This window comes from Pteropus vampyrus, unplaced genomic scaffold (genome assembly GCF_000151845.1).
Source record: "Pteropus vampyrus isolate Shadow unplaced genomic scaffold, Pvam_2.0 Scaffold25, whole genome shotgun sequence".
Classification (NCBI taxonomy): domain Eukaryota; kingdom Metazoa; phylum Chordata; class Mammalia; order Chiroptera; family Pteropodidae; genus Pteropus; species Pteropus vampyrus.
This window is the reverse complement of record NW_011888806.1, coordinates 4,678-25,769: the sequence shown is the minus strand read 5'-3', so window position 1 is coordinate 25,769 and position 21,092 is coordinate 4,678. Positions and strand designations below refer to the sequence as shown.

General features: G+C 34.1%; 1 protein-coding gene across 2 annotated transcripts; it reads right to left on the bottom strand.

Moving 5' to 3' along the window:
- Positions 1–481: 481 nt before the first annotated feature.
- Positions 482–14,379, bottom strand: ADH4 (alcohol dehydrogenase 4 (class II), pi polypeptide). 2 transcript variants are annotated; one of them, XM_011356242.2, is made up of 9 exons: positions 14,362–14,379; positions 13,088–13,189; positions 11,941–12,082; positions 10,492–10,579; positions 8,475–8,706; positions 6,886–7,150; positions 3,215–3,346; positions 2,619–2,757; positions 482–626 (listed from the first exon to the last, which is right to left on the bottom strand). In XM_011356242.2, the coding sequence occupies exons 1-9, from the start codon at positions 14,377–14,379 to the stop codon at positions 602–604; spliced, it is 1,143 nt and encodes a 380-aa protein (XP_011354544.1). In that variant the 3' UTR covers positions 482–601. The 2 variants fall into 2 exon arrangements, with proteins under 2 accessions (XP_011354544.1, XP_011354543.1); XM_011356241.2 differs by having other exon boundaries at positions 3,215–3,350; positions 6,890–7,150.
- Between the last annotated feature and the right edge of the window lie 6,713 nt (positions 14,380–21,092).

Sequence of the window (21,092 nt, the reverse complement as noted above, 5' to 3'; positions counted from 1 at the left end):
CACACACATTCATTTATATACATATCCCACTTCTGATATCCCACAACTTGTGATTATAGTTCACAATGGTAAAGTGGGGCTAAGAGAAAAGAAATCGACAAATGTTTAAGAGAAAATTATTTAGCAGTTTATTAAAAAATAAATTACATAATAGCATTGTATATGTATACATGTACATATATAATATCTATTTTAAAGATGTATGTATCTTATTCACATAAATAATAGTGATTTTTCCTAGTTTCTCATTCCCACTTCTCTAGAACTAGTTTTAAACAATTCCTAAACATCATATGATTCTATTCATAAACACATCAGTTATCATAGTTATTTAATATAGGAAATGTGAATATATTTTATGGATACGAATGCTATAATCTTTATAACTATTTGATGTTGAGATATTAACTAAATATTTGTTTAAATTCATGGTGATTCTTGTTGATCATATCAGGTAATAAAGTAACCGGTTCATATTCAGTCAGATAGTGTTCCAAATTTCACCCGGCATCTTCAAATATGATATTATCTGATCATATCAGGTAATAAAGTAACCGGTTCATATTCAGTCAGATAGTGTTCCAAATTTCACCCGGCATCTTCAAAAGGTCAGAATTGTTCGAATGCTGTTAATAATTATAAAACAATAATCAGTATAATTTTCATAGTTAATTTAACCAAAACCCACAAATAATTTTTGTTTTTCCATTTCAGAATATGATTCAATCTTTCTTTAGAGATATAGTTTGCTAAGTCTAATTTTATTTATCTTGTCATCCTCTTCCATTCATGGCATTGACGATACTTGATATATAATGCCAAAAAACTGGGGGAAAAGTGAGGACCCTTGCTTGGTCCTCAGCAAGGTCTTTTTTGCCCAGTGGTGCTGTTGAGAAGTAGAGCATATCAAGGTTGTAGTGAGCTTTTCGTCTTGGAATGGTCATTGCTCTTGGCTCTCCTGTAGCCTAGAGCAATTTGGGCATCAAAAGAGGGGGTGATTGGTGTGTTGGAATGCTACTTTCTGAGAATACAAATATTCCTACTCCTGGATAACTCCTTCTACATGTAGAAGCAAAGAGGGAGATAAACCTCAAGGACAGAATTCCTTATCTTGGACCTTACTGCTGGAGCTGTGAAATCTGTGGCATCAGCAGGTTGCCATGCATAAATGTCTTCTTCACTCAGGGGCTGGAAGCTATACTTCCCTGTAGAGGGAGAATCTTTGTGTCCTTCTTTCACCATAAATGAGGGGCACAGTGCCATAACAGACTAATTGATCATTGTATACCATCCCTTTTCTCCACTTTCTTGCTTCTATGCAGTTAGTATAGCAGGAAGGCCTGTCCTCAATTGTGTTTCCAGTAGCCATACAATGAGCACACCTGGGAAGTTCCACCCTCTGCCTTCTCTGATGCTGCTTTTCCATCTGTGTGGGCGGTCAGCGAGCCAGGGTGGAAGAAGGAGGTTTCATTCAGGTGTTTCCCCTAGGCCTCCATTCTACCACTGATTACTAGGCCTGCTTTAAGAGTGTGGGAGACTTGCTCAGTTATTAATAAAGTAATGCAACATTCTCTCTTGGCTGCCACTTAGCATCCCTTGTTGGGTAAATTTATGACTGGGGGAGGAGGAGCTAGAAGCTGCAGGGTCTCAGGCCCCAAATGCCAACCAAACTCCTAACTTGAGGAATATTCCTTGAGGAATATTTGAGATTGAGCGAGACGTGGGACTCATACATTAAGTTACTTAGTGTAGCTTTAAAAAGAATGTTGATTTCTTTTTTTTAAAAATTGAACTCTTTGATATGTTATAGTTAACTTGTTTGCAAGTTAGGGAGTTCATGTCAGTAGGGACGTTTTCTTGCGTTTCTTTCCCATGAAGTAGCCTGGGTCCTTTTACCGTGGATCTATTTTCTTTTGTAACATTTCTTCTTTGTGTCAAAATTCTGTCATTTAACTTTAGACTTTTCCTCACTCCCTTTCTTTTGTAATGTCTTCTCTTTGCCTTTTTTTTTTTTTTGTCCTGCATCTCCTCTGTGCAGCATTGTTCCTGGTGTTTTGTCTTTTGCCTCTATTGATCAAGGCTGTATACTTGATCGTTTTAATAAAAATTGTTGATCCTAGCCTTACCCACTCCCCAACGGCTAGGGAGCCTCTAATTGGGACATTTCTATAAATCAGTTATCAGGGTCCATCCATGTCAAGAAAGCACAAGAAAGCTAAAATTGTGGGTCAGAATGTATCTTATAGGAGGCCAATGACAAAGCAAGGAGACAAGAGAGTTGGGGCATCCTTTAAGTATCTGATACCTGCCACTCATTGTTCACATCTCCATGGTTTTCACCTGATTCTGATAAAGAAGGGCCTGAAGTGGGCACTCTTTGTCAGAATATAATGATTCCAGAGCCAGGGCTATATTGGACCAAAGGGACCTGAGGTTACACTGTAGGAAGTTTTTTTTTCCTTCCCAAATGGCCTCTATTTAATATTTAAAGCAGATTTAGTACCTCTGATGATGTGGAAAGTGTCGGAAAAAAAAAAAACTGATTAGTTTTTTACATCAAAGAAAAATAATATAGTAAAGGTTTTTCAAGCCACTTACCCATCTGTTTGCTAATTTACCTTTTTCCTTGGAGTATTAGGTCAAGTGCCTCATTGATTTTGTCAAAAGGCAAAGTACTGGTTACCAAAGCATCTAGATTGAATTTCTTATTCTTGTAGTCAGTAACCAGCTTTGGGATAGAATCCGCACTTTTCCAACCTGTAATTTGGCCAAAATGCCAAGTAAAGACATGGTATTTGTCATGAAGATGTAGTTTGGTCAGAGTTGAATGAACGAAATTATCAGGCCAGCTTCAGCTTGCTCCGTATAGACTAAACCCCTCCCCATCTTTAATTTTATGTATTTTCATGTACTTAAAATTTTTTCTTCATAAGAAAAATTCAAATTATTTTCTACTTCTAGATAAGAAATTATCTCAGTTTGGTCAAAGTTTATTGTTTGCTCTTCTGTGTTTGTTCAATTTTCAAGTTGTAGTTACCTATCTATACAAACTGTTTACTTTCAAGTAATTTATAGAATAGATTTCCTGTAGTCCTTAGATGTTTTCTAGGTACTTAATATTTAAACAACAAATTATTTTTCTTTCCTTTCAATAACATTTATTTTAAGAATTTGAGTAGTACTATGGAGAATATTAAAAGAAAAAAAAACTGACCACCAAATAATGTTCCATTGATAGTACGGCCCATTAATAACTCCAATGGAGAAAGAATCAGTTCTTTGTTCTGCATGGCTACTCCAATGAGAGTACATGATCCCCAACCTACTGTTGTGCATTCCAGGGCTGCTTTCTGAAAAGCCAAACAAAAAAGACCAGCCGAGTAAGTAGAAAAGTAGAACATGACTCCAGGGTGGATATGTAGTATGTTTTAGGGAAGATTTATTCAATTCTGCTTATGAGATAATGGGACGTCATAGTGTGATAGATTAAGCTTTGAACCTTTTGTTTCAGATAGAACATCCAATAAAACTTTGAGATTCATCAAAAAATGATATTTAAAAGAAATGTAACATAGTATTTCACCCTGTTTAATGCCATAGTTATATGAACCTAGAATGTATATCATTGTATCAAGATCACTATCAAGAAAAATACACATACATGAAGTTAGGAAAGTGTATAGACTATAAACTCTGTAAACTCTAATCAAAAAGCTTTTGACTATTTACCATGGATATATACTAAAATGTTTGCAATTCCTGGGGTATAGGATCAAAATATTTAAAGTCATTAAGAGAGGGTAGTTAAGTATTCACTAGAGCATAGAATGAGGCACATACTGCAAACTTAGTAGATCTCAGTGTAGGATAAATGAAAAGAAATGCTGTTTAAATCAGAGAGTAAAATAGTTAAACAAAATGACATTGACTGCTGCTCATGAAACATTTCATCTGCATCGCTACACTTTTTAGCTTTCTTATAGTTAGGTAGAGTTATGTGACTAGTTCTGGCCAATGGGCCATGGGCAGAAGTGATGTGTGTCATTTTCTAGGCAGAACAGAAAAGCCAGTGTGCAACTTGTCAGTTGTCCCTTCTCCTGCTGTAACAACCAAGAGGACCTTAGGTAGAGATTGCGAAGCCACAAATTTGAACCTCCTTGATTGCTGAGTCACCACATGGAAGATAGTGGGCCAGGGGAGTTGCATTGATCTTTGCGTGAGAGAAAGAGAAAACATTATGGTAACCTATGATAAGTTTGGGAATAATATAAAAATGCCAGGGATTGAAAATGTAAATAAGTTAAAGAAAGATATAAACTTCTAGATGACCATTCCACATATAAGTCTTATGGTAGGTAAATAGATGAACATTTAAAATGTTCTGAGACTAATATTACAAAAGAAAAATGTAAACATTTTCCTATATCCTTGCCATAGTCAGCAGTCAATTGATTCTGACCTGTTGGGGCAAGTTTTACTTTTATAGAAGTCTCAATAGGAAATATAGTTCCTTTTCATCACTGATCACTATACAAAAGAAGCAATTTGAAGTACAGTAAATTCTTTGTCTTTTCTCTCTTTTTCTGCCTTTTTAGTGGCAGAAGAAATCAATGACTAGAACTTGAAGAACATGTTTTGAAATTTTTGTTTGATTATGTGATTATTTATTGTTTTGGAAATTCCTAACACTTCTAAATAGCAACTCTTCTATTTTCTGTACTTTTTATATAGCAGAAACATTTTTATTTATATATAGAGATCCATAGAGAGGGGAAAAGTCCACAGGCATTACCTGTCACCTGAAGATAGCTGCTTACACTGACTTTTTAAAAAAATGTTTTTCCTATTGCTTTTTCTACATTTCTGACTTTGATCCAAGCAAAGAATTAAATTCCATAATGATAGAATGATGACTTAATTAAATGTGTATTATATGGAAATACAGTATTTTATTTAGTAGGCTCTGATAACTTTTGATGAGAATTATTTTTAATCCTCAAAATCTTATAAAATTATCAGTTATTATGATTTGTTAATTGTGTTGTGGGTTTTTAGGCTGATTTACAGCATGAGAGGTCATTGAAATCAAGTTTATACCTATTATTGGAATCTCCTCTACAACCCAGAAATGTATCTTTTCCTAGTTATGGAAACTTCTAGTGGAAGGGTAGCTAGCTCTTCTTTTTGTGATTAAATAAATCCATCTCTTTTTATTTGGATTCTCTATTGTAATTCTATTCCATAATTTAAAATACGTTTCTTGGTACAATAAATAAGTTAATAGAACGTGCCAAGTTTTAGATCAGTGGTTCTCAACTTGAGAAACTTATAAAAAATATTGGCGCCTGGGCCCCCAACTCATGAGAATATCCTGGGATGTGGTCCATTCATGAGAATATCCTGGGATGTGGTACTAAAGAAACCCAATAACTCCTCAGGCACTTCTAAAGTACAGCCAGCGTTGAGAATATTTGTATTAGAAAAATAAGGTAAATGGTTGAATTTCAATGTTTGTAAAACACTTGAGCTCTGCGAAGTGGAGGAATGGATGTGGCACATTGCAAACTGCAGGTGCCAAGGACAATTAAGAAAGCAGGACCTTAGGCTTTGAACACAAGGGAGCAGTGCAGGATAAGGAGCCCTTACTGCATGAATTTTCAGTAATAGCTAACATCTATTGAGAGCTTATTACCTTTCAAATCCACTTTTAAACAGTCATATTATTACAATGAAATTATTTTGAGAGGAAAGATCTAGCAATGGCAGTCTGCTACTCTTAGCAGCTCTTCCTGGTCTTCACTTTTCTGGAGAATGGGTCAGTCAGGTAAGAACCGAGGGGAAGAAAGAGCAAAGCCTGCTCCTGGTTGAAGTGTAGAATTTTATTTTCATGTCTTTCCTAAAAGAGGGTTTTAGGAGCTAGGCTGAATGAATGTGTAAATAAAAGCAAATAATGCACAGCTACTTCACAGCTCTCCCTAATGAAATAAGAAGGAGCCACAGGCAGATAATTTAGTTGATGAATTCTTTGGTTATTTCATTAAAACAAAACAAAACTACTTAGCGTCTTTGAGCAAATATGCACTAGGTGACTCTTCACTGGATAATAAAACTGGATACTCTGACAAGTTAACTTTTCCATCTATTGCCTGTACGGTTGGCTCTTTATTCTTTTTTTGGAGTGATATAGACATAGCTGGCTTCATGGGCATGCAGCCAGTGCTGTCACTCAGGGCCTTCAGAAGGGTATTGAAAATTATGTAGCCTGTCCTGAGAGGAGAGGAAATCTCAATGGCACAAAATTGTAGTGTTCAGGAAAAAAAGATTTGCTTTTCCATTTTGCACTTCGTGTTCGTATGTGTGTTTAATATATTGAAAATTTCAAATATATAATTTGGACCTAATTTTGTAGCCCATTTATTGAGATCTGACAGAATTGGATTGTCTTTAGGTTGCTGACCTCTCCCTGCTTTACTTTTAAATGGGAGTGGGTATCCCCAGCTGTTAAGGTGGCACCATTTACCTTCTCTTACTCCCTCCTTTAAATCTGTTTTCTTTTTTTTTCACTTCTCATAGGCATAATTCTTTAAAAAATTTTTTTCTAAGTTTTCTCTTAATTTATTGCTGTTTCATGTGGAAGGATAAATAGGAAGATTAATAACATTAATATTAAGTATTTATCAGTAATATTTATTAAATATCAATTATAAAATATTGCATAATATCTAATATAAAATTGAACACTGCTTATTATGTAAATATATAATTTATGTATTTATATAAATATATGAATATGAAATGTGAAATGAATTAATACATTAATATATACTATCAATGTTTATTAAGGTTAATAAATATTATTTATTACATACTATTATGAAAACATACCTACCATGACTTCAAATCCACCTACACAGTCAAAGGCAAAATCCACACCTCCATTGGTCATTTCAATAATGACCTCTTGGATGGGTTTTTGTAGGTCTCTAGGATTGAGGCAGTCAGTGGCTCCAAGGCCTTTGGCCTTTGTAAACTTCTCACTGTTGATGTCAATAGCTATAATTCTTGAAGCTCCTGCTACTTTACAACCTATTAGAGCCGAAAGACCGACACTTCCCAGACCAAAGACGGCACAAGTAGAACCAGGGGTGACCTGCAGGCAGGAAAATGATAAATTAACTTAAGAAGCAGCTGCTCCCACTTTTTTTTTTTTTTTCAAGGAACAGAATGATATGGGGACAGGAACATTTAAATAAAGAATTGTCTGTGATAAAACAAAATAATATAACCACTTAAGGAAATCTGCCAGTGTGAACAAGGATGTGTCACTGACTAAATTTGGAGAATTATTTGAGAGCCATTAGGATGATCAGTTCATAAGGAACAAGCCCAAGTGTAAATTGTTTCCTTGTTTTCTTTTTCCCTTGAGTGTTATCAGAATAAAATTCTAAAACTCACATATTTTAAAGGGTTTATTGTTTTTTCCCCATATTTTTTAAAATTCAAAAAAATTTTCTATTACACTATTACATTAGTTTCAGGTGTACAACATAGTGATTAGACATTTACATACCTTATGAAGTGATCACCCCAATAAATCTGGTACCCACCTGACACCATACATAGTTATTACAATGTTATTGACTATATTCCCTTTTGCACTCACTTCCAACCCTCCTCCCATCTGGCAACAAGGGATACCTTGTTGTCTACATTTCTAATAGGCCTTATTTGATTGTATTAATGTTATAGTTGGTTTTGGATGACCACTAATATTTCTCTAGATATGAATTAACTCACTTAGTCATCCCAAATTGTCAATTCATTTAAATGAAATGAGGTATAAATTTCCTTGCATGGCTTTGGAGGATTTTTATTATCTCACCCCTTTCACTTTTTAACTTCATCTCCATGATACTTCCAGCACTCCAGCCACAACAAACTGTTGCACTTTCCTTTTCTCATTTGAGCCCCTCCCTTGGAGCCACAAAAGGGATAGGATGAGAAGCAGAGATGAGTTACTAGTTTAGGAAGAGGAATCTGTAGCATCAGAGAGAAAATAGGAGAGGCTATATGATTATGGGTGGGAGTCTCTGTAGTTTCTATTGTCTCTTGAGTGGGTCTGCTGTCCCAGGTTGAGGATTCATATTTAGGGGACATATTTAAGTTGTATTTAAATTAGGGATGGTCTATAATTAATGTACTAGTGTAGGAAAAGAAATTAACATGAACTGGGTGCCAACTATATGCCAGTTGCTGGGCCAGATGTCTTACATATGTAATATGATTTAATTATTCCCACAGCAATTTGTAGCAGATATTATTATAGAGAGGTAGGAGGAAAGAGGTTAAATAATTTGCCAAAAATCACAGAGGTAAGAAATGACAGAACCAGGAATTGAAGATAATTCTAGCTGCTTTATCACGCTGCCTCCTAGTAACTTCTATTATATATAACCTTGTGATAATCATTTTACCTTAGCAGTGTTGATTGCAGCTCCATAGCCAGTTGAAAATCCACATCCAAGCAGACAAACTCTCTCTAAATTTACATCATCGTCTATTTTGGAAAGATTAGCATCTGATACTACAGTGTACTGAGAGAAGGTACTGGTCCCTAGGAAATGGTAAACTGATTTGCCTTTGCAGGTAAATCTGCTTGTTTTGTCTTCCATTAGTTTTTGGCCCAAAAGAGGATTTTCGAGTGAACTAGAGAATTAAAAAAAAAAAAAAGATACAAAAAAAAGTAAATGGACCACTTACTACTTTCCTGAAAAAACTGTTAGGTGTTATATATTTGTTATGACGATTTTATAAGATGGAAAAATTGAGAAAATGACTTGAGACTTTTTGCCTAAATATATATGTATATACATAAATAAATATATAATATACAATATATTATATATTATTTATGTTATCAAAATAATATATTATATTACACATTACATGTGTAATATAATATATTTTATAAATATATAATGCAAACAATATATAAATAATATAAATAATATATAACATAATGCATAATATAATAAATATAATGGAAGTAGTCTATTACAGTGATGATAATAAACTTTTTATTGAATAGTTTTATATGCCAGAAACTCTTTTAAGGGTTTTACATGTATTAATTTAAAACATTTTTTATTATGGACAACTCAAACATATATAAAAGTAGAAAGAATAGCAGAATGAATCTCCATGTAACCATCTCCTGGGTTCAGCAATTACCAATTCATGGCTAATCTAATTCCATCTATTACCCTTTCCTACCTCTCACACTACCACCTATTCTTCCCCCATTTTGGATTATTTTGAAGTAAATCCCAGACATTACTATTTCATTGCAAATATTTGCGTATGTATCTCTAAAAGATAAAGATTCTTATAGGTCCACACATTGCATTTGGTTGATATGTCTCAAGTCTCTTTTAATTTATAGATTTTCACCTCTCCTGTTGTTTTTTCCTTGCAATTTACTTGTTGAAGAAACAGCCATTTGTTTGGTAGAGTTTTCCTCATTCTGGATTTTTCTGATGGCATTGCTGTAATCTGGTTTAACATGTTTCTCCATTGCCAGATTTCCTTTAAACTAGTATTTTTGAACTAAATGCTTGATCTGATTAGGGTTTTATATTTTTGTAGGAATACTTCAAAGGTGGTGTTGTGTATTTTCATCTGAAGGCATGTAATACCTTATCTCTCTTTTTGTGATATTAGAAAGAATTTATGGTTATTGCCAAAGTCTGTTATTTCATTAAAAGTTTGCAAAGGGCATATTAATTCTTTGAATATCTGCAATAACCCTTGAAGTAGGCATTATTATGTCAATTTTATAAGTGAGGAAATTGAGACATAACAATAGATATAAGAGCAGTATGATAACTAGTTTTAATTAGCATTAAGGACAAATAGATCTTTCTGTAGTCTTGGTAAAGAATAAGGTGATTAAGATTTGATTCACAAAGAGATGATTCACATTCTGGGCAGTATGGGGTGGGATGGCATGGGATTTCATCCCACTACTCAGAATGGCATGTAATTTAAAACTACGAATTGTTTATTTCTGGAATTTTCCATGTAATATTTTCTGACTGCAATTGACCATGAGTAGGTAACTGAAACCATGGAAAGTGAAACTACAGATAAGAGAGGCCACTGTATTCTATGTTGATACATGTAGATCAAGTTTAGCCATTTTCATTGTTACATAGTATTCCATTCTGTTGTTGCATAGCAATTTGTTAATCTATTCTCTTATTGATGAACATTCGTGCTATTTTCAATTGTTTGCTATTATAAACAATGTTGCAATGAACATTCTAGTACATGTATCCCCGGGTGATCTTGCAACAGTTTTTTGTATGCTCCTAAGAGTAGAAGTGGTGGGTAGAAAATATGTACCTCTTCAACTCCTTTTAGGTATTGCCAATGCCGTGCCCAAAATATTTGTATGAATATATACTCTTACTAACAGTGTATAGGGCTTACCCAAGTTTCACGCAAATATTTGTGAGTGGACTCAGACAGAACTTGCATTTTCTACATTGAGGTACGTAGAGTGGAATTACTTTGTCACCTAGAAAGAAAGGCCATATGTTGGTTGGTATCTAAGATGTTACTTATAAAATTCACCTACCAGATGAATCAGTGGAGGAAAGCACCATTCTTTAGGGTATATATTTTGTGTTCAGCAGAAAATATAGCTGGCTACAACATTTCGTTACTATCTAAGATTGCTGATTACCCCAAGTATTGCATATTCTGTCTTTCTTTTTCTTTTTTTCTCTGCTGGGCAATCGAGCAACATATCTGTATTGATACCATCAGGGGAAGAGTCTTGTCTAAGGACTCTTCTGTCATTGCAACTCTCTGCATCATGACTATTATTTATTACATTTCTAAACATCTGTATGGAATAGAACTCCTTTATATAATAGGAGAGGTGGATGTAATACGTTAGATATGGAGAGTAAACTTTATATGATATCTCCATGTTTCACCATTTATTTTACTCTCAAATTCTATATTTTTTAACTTTTTATTTAATTTCAATTTAAAATGCCTTCTATCTTCTGATGACCAAGGTCCAATAATAAATAACATTAGTTCAACATTTAGTATGTGCCAGATACCATTTTAACTGTTTGCTTTTATTGTCTCATTTAATTCTCAGAACAACCCTTTTGGATGCATGCTATCATTGTCCCCACTTTAGAAAAAAAGAAGTCTGAGTAACAGAAAAGAGACTTAACAGTCAGTAAGTAGCAGATCTGGGACTACATTAGCCAGACCCCTTCATGGATATAAACTTTGGGAGCAATTGGTTTTTATGATCTTGTTTGGAATGAAAAGATACAATAGACCTCTAGATTTGGGGCATTCTCATTAAAGGAAGAAAGAATGACACAGTTCATCCTGCCTGATAAGTCCTCAGTATTTGGTGGATCTGTTATGAAATAGGAAGTTAATAATTTTAGCCATTGACATGTTTCATTTATGTATTATTTTTATTTTTCAAACTTCCAAAAAGATACTTAAACTAACATATTTCTCACTTAAGTCACTCATAAGACCTCATTCTTTAAATTCTTATTTAAATTAGTTTTCTCTTTTAGAGGAGGTTGTTTTAAGTTGTCATTTGTGCCTCCATGAAAGCTTCAGTTTAAGCTAACTTTGTAGCTTTGCTTCATGGTACAATTTCTCAGTGCTATAGGTAAATAAAGTGGCCATGTTCCCCAGATACTATTAGATGGCTCTGATTTCAAATATTCTGTCTCATTGTTAGACTGTGATAGATTGTGTCAGTTTTGCTTTGGAAAAGGTGATCCCTCTATGTAAATAGAAATCAATTATAGCATGCTAAGCCAGGACTGTATTAGGAATTACCTCTGAAATATCCTGACATTTCCGTTTAATTGGAATCAGAAAATAAAATACCTGGTTTGAAGTTGGTCACTCCTGGCCCAACGCTTTCCACAATTCCTGCACCCTCATGACCAAGGATCACCGGGAACACAGACTCTGTACTTTTAGGATGGATAATATGGGCATCTGTGTGGCATACAGCAGTGGCGATTATCTACAAAACAACCACATACTTAAGTTATGTTTCTGTAATCTTATCATTGGGATAGTTAGGTGGATAATTTTAGGCCCAATGTCACCTGGAAACTTTACAACACTCTTAGAACTTGATGAAAGAATTGTATTTTGAAAAATAAAAGAACAAAATATATCAGGACATATTCTTTTCCTCTTATAAATATGCCTTTGTTTTCTACTTTTTACTGTCTTTGGAAAATCATAAAAATGGATATAATTGGCAGTTACTCTCTCTAGGAGAGGAGAAATAAAAAAGAATAGGGAAAAGTTAAAGTCTAATAGGCAGAGAGAATGGAGGAAGCACAGGTTTCTAGGCCTTGTTCAAATTTTGTTGAAACTGCATGAAATGAAATAAAGGTAGTAAAATTTTATAGTTAAAAGTGAGATACCAAATATAGGTAGGATTGTCTAAATTAATTACTGCTATATCATTATCATCATCATCATTATTATTATTATTATTTCAGATTCTGCTCATGAGGATGTCTCATTTATTCTCATGTATAAGCCCTTGATGTAGTAGTCTGGAGGAAATACATGGTCTTTTCTCCCTGCTAACCCACTCCTGGTCCCTTAAACTGGGCACCCAAAACCTTATGCTGCCTAGGGCAGCACTTCAGTATTTCCTCTTTCTTGTTTTGAACCAAATTCTCTATCTTACTTTTAATAACACTTTACAATAATTGGCAAATGGGAAACAAACAAACAAACAAACAAACAAAACAGCTAATTCTAATCCAAGGTGAATTTCTTTATCTGATTCTTAATGTAGTTAAATTTTAAGCCTATTATTAATATTCTAAAAAATAAATAATAATTTACCCCTCCTAGGGGGGTAAGGGTTATTTTTTATCTGGATCTAAAAATATAATTCCCCCATACTGTAAACTCCAGGGCCTCTTAGCCACATCGCAGAGGCTTGACCTGAGGGAAGGCTGTACTTAGTGCCTTGTCCGTCCAGCCCAGGCAAGTCCCCACTCACCTGAATGCGAACTTCGTGAGCCTTGGGGGGAGCTACTTCAACCTCTTCTATGCAAAGGGGCTTGCCTAATTCCCAGGCAATGGCTGCTTTGCATTTAATAACCTGGGAGAGTTGGAGAGAGGGAGAGAGAGAAGGGGAGAAAAGGAGGGAGAAGGTAAGGGAAAGGAAGAAAAAATGGAAGGGAGAAGGAAAGGGAGAATATTGTGGGTAAAAATTAAAAAGCATGTTGATACCATAATTTCCTGAAAAAGAATCATAGAGTTTGTGCCTGGATGCTATATATCATTATATTATTTTAAAGAAAAAGGATGTTCATTGAAAATAAGTCATAATCTACATTATATTCACTACATTTTTAATTTTTGAAAAGAACAGATATATTAAGGTTTACCCTAATATAATGCCTTGATTTTTTTCCTTCATCACAGAAAAATATGATCCTCCCTTAGACCACCAGTTATTGACATCACCAGGGAACTTATTAGAACTACAAGCTCTGTCTCAAAATCACTAAATCAATATATCTGCATTTGAAAAAGATCCAGGTGTTTCATATTCACATAAAAGTTTGAGAAGTGAGGCTTATGTAATAATTAAATTTATCAATAGAATATAAATTAAATTAATTTTAAATATAAGTAACATTGAAAGAAAGTAAAAAGAAACAAACCTATAATCCTCCATTCTAATGCTACTATTTTTGCTTTTGGTATGATTTTCCCAGTCTTTGAGCAGCACATGAATATATGTTTTTTGATTGTTGTTATGCAATTTTGAATTATATCTTAAAATATCACTAGTCTTATTTACAAATTAAATATATATTATGAGAAGTTTCAAAATACAAATAAGAACAAAAGAAATAAAATCCACCTATAATTTTGTGAGGTAAATCCTTTGACTGTCCCCAAATGGGATAGTATTATATGTGATTTTGGTAATCTTTTTTCTACTTATTAATATACTATGAATATTTTCCATATTCCTCTCTAACACTACTTCTCATAAATGCAAATTCTATTTTATGATTATAACATAGTTACTTAAATCTCTCTTTTTTAGGGCCATTATAAGTAACATTTAATGGAGTACCCTTGTGGTAAGCATTATGGTGAATCCAGAGTAATTTCCTTGAATTCCTAGCATGGGGAATACTTTTGATTAACTTTAAATTGATGCCTTCTGAGAGTAATGCCTGAAGGAAGTTTCTTTTAGCAAATGTATAAAGAGACAAAAAAAGAAGAATTGAACAAAGAAACAATATATTCGCTTACTTTGCCCTTGGTACTCATTTTTCTCTGGAAAACTCGCCTTGGAAATTGCTCTCTAACTTAAGAAGTTCTTCCACTTCCGTCCCAGGTGCTCTGTATCCTGTAATGAACTGTCATTCTATAAATACTATCCCTGCTCTTTATTGTCCAATCACTTTCTCTGTGGTTACTGTGATCCGCAGCCCTGCCCATTTTCCCCCCCCCCCGAAGGCATTGATGCTATCATATCTCAACTGTAAATACTTATTGCTCCCAGCCATTATTTGGGGAAAGATTTTGGTTTACTTTTTCCCCTTTAATTGCAAATCATAAGATAATAGAAAAACGTTTTTTAAACATATGCATATGAGATAACACATAATTATAAAGAACATTTCCACTGCTCCAGAATTCTTCCTGTACTCATCCTTTTCCTTCACAACCTTAATAATCACTTCCTTGCATTTCTTTATGATTTATGCTCCTCTGTAAGTATTGTTTAATTTTACTTATTAAAAACTTTATATCAGTGAAATCTTAGTGTACTTATTCTTTCGTCTTTTTTTTCTTTCAACTCCATGTGAGATTAACGCACATTGCTTATAGCTGTTATTTTCATTATCATTCATTTCCTTTTTTTTTTCTTTTTCTCTCTTATCATGAATCAATGGTTGCATAAAAAAGTTTCCTTAGGGAAAATTTAGGACTAATATGCAGTCAGTACACACTATTAAGGTGATGCTATTAAATTATTTAAATACTTTTGTTTCAGTTGGTAAAAAGCCATTGCTCCAAACTTCTAATATCCCTTTCAACTCTGTTGCAGCCCTGGGGAGCCCTTTTTGTCACTGCTGAGGAGTTAGACTCATGGCCCTCAGTCTGGGTGAGCCCAGAACCAGCTCCCAGTGGTTCTGGGCCCCTGGTTGTGCACAGTACAGGCTAGTCCCTGGAGACCAGCAAGCAAGTATCTGGCGCCCATCTGACCTTCTGGGGCTGCTGTGGGCCAGAGCTTGTTTGTGGGAAATGGAATATTGCTTGTTAAATATTTTGACAAGTATTGGAACTGTTTGAACTTTAATATTGGTAAACGATGTTGCAGCTAGTAGCAGCAGTGTTATCAGAGTTCACAATGTACTATGTCCTCAGCTGTACTTGGAACTGCCAGACTTTAAAACTTTTAGTAATTTATGGATGTGTAATGATAAGTAATTGTGTTTTATTTGTATTTCTCTGATTATTAATAAGGGTAAGCACCAGTGGTGTATTGGAGCCAGTGCATATTGATTTTTGGCCTGCTTATTCTATTAACTGCTGAGAGATGTTTGAAAATCATTATTATGAATTTGTTCATTTCTTACAGTTCTTTTCTTACATTTTGCTTTACATATTTTGAAGCTTGATATTAGTGCATGCAAATGATCTTTGTTGTATATGTTTTAAAAAGTTTAACACTGTATTTTCTCTGTCAGTATGTTTTCTTTATTTATATCATTTCTTTGAATGGTCCCATAGTATTCCATGATCTCTTCCAGACTTTAACAAATATTTTATTGTTGAGTAATTAATTTGTTCTATTATAGTTTTTGGAAGTACAGTTTATACTCTTTGCTCCCACTTTCTCACTTTCACATTTCACTTCTTAACTTTTCTGATTTCCATCTCTATCCTTTAATCGAAACCTCATTTTTTATTTAAATGACCTTTAAAAAATTCCTTTGTAGCATTTAATTTTTCTACTTGTTTTGTTATATTTTTATAATTTCTTTCCATTTAATCTGAACTTTGACGAGAGTTTCTAGCTAATTCTAGACATCTCTATTTTAACAGTGTTCGTGTTCACAGAACAACCACAACTTCTTTTGCAGCTCCAGACCCCTTTCTTGGACTCCTTATTTTGACACACGCATCTCCATATTTTCTTATTGTTCCGAAACCTCCCTTGACCTTGCTTTTTATGTTGTTTACAAGCTCTGTATACTCTACCTGTCATGTGCCTTTTATTTCCTTCTTTCCACTTTTATTACATTCTAGTAATTCTTATTACTTCTTGTTTGCACTATCACAGTAGCCCTCCCACTGATTTTCCTATTTTTAGAGCTCCCTCTGTCAGTCCATGTTTCAAAATGGTGCTAGATTAGTATTTTTAAATGTTTTTTTTTATCATGTAATTCTCTTAATTTAAAACCATCAAGAACTCTCCATTTCCTTCTGAATTAAGTACAATACTCTCACTGTAGCATTCAAAACCACTTACCTACAACCCAAACTATATTTCAAAGCTTTCCCAATTTATATTTTCGTCTCAACCCAAAGCAGACCTTTCTCTAATGCACTGCATGCCTTCCTGCCTCCATGCTTTTATTCAAACTCTTAACTCTGATTGGAACAGCTATTGCTGCCATCTCTGCTTCCTAAATTCTCACATATTCTTAAAGTCCATCTCCAGGTACCTATCTTGCCTTTTCCAGTCCTTCTCTTCAGGTAGGATCTTTCCCTCTTTGAACCCCCATAGTACTCATTGTGTTTGCAACTCTCTTACTGTTCACAGGTAGATAGCTACTTGAACCAAAATTTATTCCATCTCATGTTCTATTTTTTTTGTCCTTTTTTGACACTTCTCCACCCTCCTTAACTGTAAAGATTGCATTTTACATCCCGCAGAGTATACCTACAAGGCCTGAAAAATACCAGGTACTTATTAATGCTGATCAAATTGAATATTTACCTTGGAAACACCATAGCCATTAACAAACTTTTCCGAATGCTTCGTATTAGCCTTCTTCTGCCTTTCTTTTTGAGCTGCACTTTGATGAGCTTCTTTGAAGTTAGAACTGTCTTTCGTTTTCTGTAACTGTCAAAGCACCTGCTAAGAAGTGTTTTGAGAGGAAACTGGAGAAGAGATTTCAGAATGGTAAGATTCCTGGGCTTCTGAATGTGTGGACTTCTTCTAATGTTAAAAAAATAATAATCATGGATTCTTCCCATATAGATGGCTTTAAATTTTCTGACTGTTCATTTTCAGGCTTGTAGTTCTTAAAATTCCCAATGTATATATTTAAAAGTATAATTTCCCATTACACTAGTATGTATAGTAATTTTTTTTAATAATGATTTTTAAATCTCAGTATGAATACCAAAAGAGCATACTTGGAACTCACAATGGTGTGAACTCAACTCATTGTGTTTCTGCACAAACTAGATCTTTCTCTATTTTTCTAAATTACATGTTTCCTTTACTTCCTACATCTATTTACGCATTTCCTTAATTGTAAAGCACTTTTTACAAGATAAAGTCTCTGATATCAGTTTCTTTTTATCATTAATTACATAGTTTAATTACAGCAGTTTTCTTTCTCAGTAGTATGTAAAATTATGGCGCATCTTAAAATTGATGATGTATTAGCTCTGATGAATTGTGGTAGTTGTAAAAACACATAGATTAGAATTCCTTAGCATTTCACCCACTCGTCTTTCTATTCATATGACCACCATTGTAATTCATTTCTTCACTGTTTCTTTTTTAATCGAGATAAAATTCACAACATAAAATTCACCATTTCAACCATTTTAAAATGGTTGACTTAGTGAATGTTAAAGACATTCACAATATTATGCAACTATTACCAATACTAATTACAGAATATTTCTATCACCCCAAAGAGAAACCCATACTTTCCAATGTCCCCCTCTACCTATCCTCTGGTAACCATGAATCTGGTTTCTGTCTCTATAGATTAGCCTATCATGAGAATTTCATTTAAATGGAATCATACAGTGTATAGCCTTTTGTGTCTGTCTTCTTTCACTTATCATAACATTTTAAAGGTTTATCCATGTTTAGCATGTATCAGTGCTTCATTACTTTTTATTGCCAAAAAACATTCTATTGTATGGACATACCTTTTCCAGTTGATGGATATTTGAATTGTTTCCACTTTTTGACTATTAGGAATAATGCTGCTATAAACATTCACTTACAAGTTTTGTGTGGAACATATATATTCAGTTCTCTTGAGAGTATACCTAGGGATAGAGTTGCTAAGTTATGGTAACTCTGTGTCTTAACTTTTGAAGAACTGCCAAACTGTTTTCCACAGTGTCTGCAGCATTCTACATTCCAGCTAGACATACATGAGGTTTCCCGGTTCTCTACTTTCCATCAACACTTGCTATTTTCCTTTTTCCCCCCTTTCCTTACAGCCATTACAGCAGGTGTGAAGTAATGTTCTTCACTGTTTTTTAAATGGTATTTCTCTCATAACTTCCTCATTGACCTTCTGGTCTCTTCCCATTTCAGTTCATCCAAATCCCACTTCCAGAATAGATTTCCAAAGTAAAGTTCAAGTTATATAATTTCCTATTAAAAAAATCTTCAATGGCTTCATAACAAACCTGTCAAATTAGGTATAAATTTGTTATCCTGGAACTCAAGGACTTTTAATACATCTCCCCATAAATTTCAAATACTGGTATTTTACTCCTTTAGTACTGGTACTTTATGTTTCAACAAATCTAGAAAATTCACTGTCACTCGAACATCTCCTATAGTGTCCTGCCTTTGTTAATTTTGTTTCCTATACCTCCACTTCAACAGGTAGAATTCCTACGTTTTAGTCAAGGCTCATCTCAGAAATCCTCATGCACTGTGGTACGTATATAATGGAATATTACTCAGTCATAAGAAGAGAAGAAAAACTGCCATTTGCGACAACTTGGATGGACCTCAAGATAATCATGCTAAGCGAAATAAGCCAGACAGAAAAAGTTGAAAATTACATGATATCACTTATATGTGGGATATAAACCTAAAAACAAACAAACAGAGACTCATGGACATAGTGTTTACCAGAGGGTAGGGGGTGGGGGGAGAGGGGAGGTAGACTGGGTAAAGGGTCAAATATGTGATGACAGAAAGAAATCTAACTATGGGAGGTGAACACACAATGTAAATATATAAATATATATATATGCCTTACTGTTAAAGTGTACACCTGAAACTTATCAGATTTCATTAATCAATGTCACCATAAAAATAATAAATAAATAAATTTAAAAAAAGAAAGAAATCCTCTTCCGAATGAAAGCACTCCTGATTCTTCCATCCTTCCAACATTTTCCTTCTTGTGAGTATCCAGAGAAATTGGTATGTTTCTTATGACATCTATCTTTGCCTTGTAATTTGAAAGATTGTGTTCTTTTTTTGACCCTCCTCCTGAAGTACAGACTTATTCTTCTAGTATATCTGCACTTCCTTGCAAATACAAAATATTAATAATTAACTAATTTGAATTTGAAATCATTCAATGGTTTCACAGATATCAAGTGAAGCTTTCTGAGGTGTAGTGTGCTGTATACTGGGTTATATATTAGGGAAAAGAGAAAGACCCGGTCTTCAATATAATTAGAGAAACAGGACTGACAATATAAAATTTACAGAAATATGTATCCATGAATATAATAAGTTTAAGCCTGCCTTGAAGGGGAGGAATCATGCTGGTGGACTGGAAAAGTGATGGGCACAATAAGAGCAGATTCTTGGAAGTAGACCCGGGACATTAATTTAAAGGACAATAGAATTTGGAAGAGTTAGAGCACAATAGAGTGAAGACATATTTTCTCCAGTAAATCTAGTAACTCAAGTTACAAATTTGGCAAATGTCTTATTAAGTGATTTAATTCTTTTCGTCTGTTTTTTTTCAACATTATCTGTTAAATGGCCTAGAAATTCAATGACTTATGTTGTTAAGTAATCTTCATTTTCCTGCAAAATCCGCAGAGCAAATAAGCCTGAGGTGATGATTTAAAAAGACATTTCAATTTTATGCCAGTGAGGAGATACTAAATTCAGACACCAAAGTGATAATAACCAAGTCACAGAGCATTTGCTGGGGGTGAAAGCAGTTTTGTCATGATAGCATGGCTAGTAAATCTGGCTAACACGGTGTGCCTGGTGACTGATGCTTCCCTCTGATGCTCCTTCCAGGAGGTTACTGCGAAGTGTGTACAGGAGCTTTCCCAGGCCCAGGCTACTGTTGCTCTGTACTTTTGTAGTTATTCTACTAATGTTATAGTGGTAAGGCTATTTAATAAAAAGAAAGATACTTCTAATCTGAGATGATTTGAGTTACGACTAGAAGAGATACCCTCTGAGGTAAAAGTGTTTTTTTAAAAGCATAGTACTATTGCCTTTTGTGTTTTGATTTGGCAGAGAGGAAGGGGTGGTGGTGGGATGGTCTAGTTAGAACTTAGTATAAATTACTGATAAAAATTGGTAATTTGTGTATTGCTGGAGATGATTACTCTTATACTTTAAATAAATTTGTATAATTCATCTTTTAAAAAGCATATTTTGGAATACAGATTAATATATTCATATAGCATATCAGAAACATCTGGCCCAAGATTTTATTACTAATTTTAAAATTTCAGGAACTTTTTTTTTAAATCTAAGGATAAGGTAGTTCTGAGAAAAGAGGCATAATAAATTAAACTCATAGGTTACTGCTCATTGTAATGTCAACTAGTTAATTTATAACAGGAGATATATAAGGCCTGTCAGAATCATGTAATTGATGCCCATAAAGGCCACATCCATGATGATTGGTAGGTCACTTTATGAAACTCTCATTAGAATTCAGAGTTTAGACAGTTCGGTTGGCTATTGGGAAATCAAAAGAAATTAGGGATACTTTATTTAGACTGAAGGGAGCTTAAATTATTTGATACATTTTTGGGGCAGAAAAGGATAGAAATCT

Bases quoted from the DNA above. Each gene is read 5' to 3' on its own strand.
- ADH4 (XM_011356242.2), bottom strand. The intron at 10,580-11,940 runs GTATTTTATTTT...CTTTCTTTCTAG, and splicing joins AGTGACCAACTTCAAACCAG to GTGACAAAGTAATTCCACTC. The intron at 7,151-8,474 runs GTAAAATGATTA...TCCTGCCTGCAG, and splicing joins CTGCAATCAACACTGCTAAG to GTCACCCCTGGTTCTACTTG.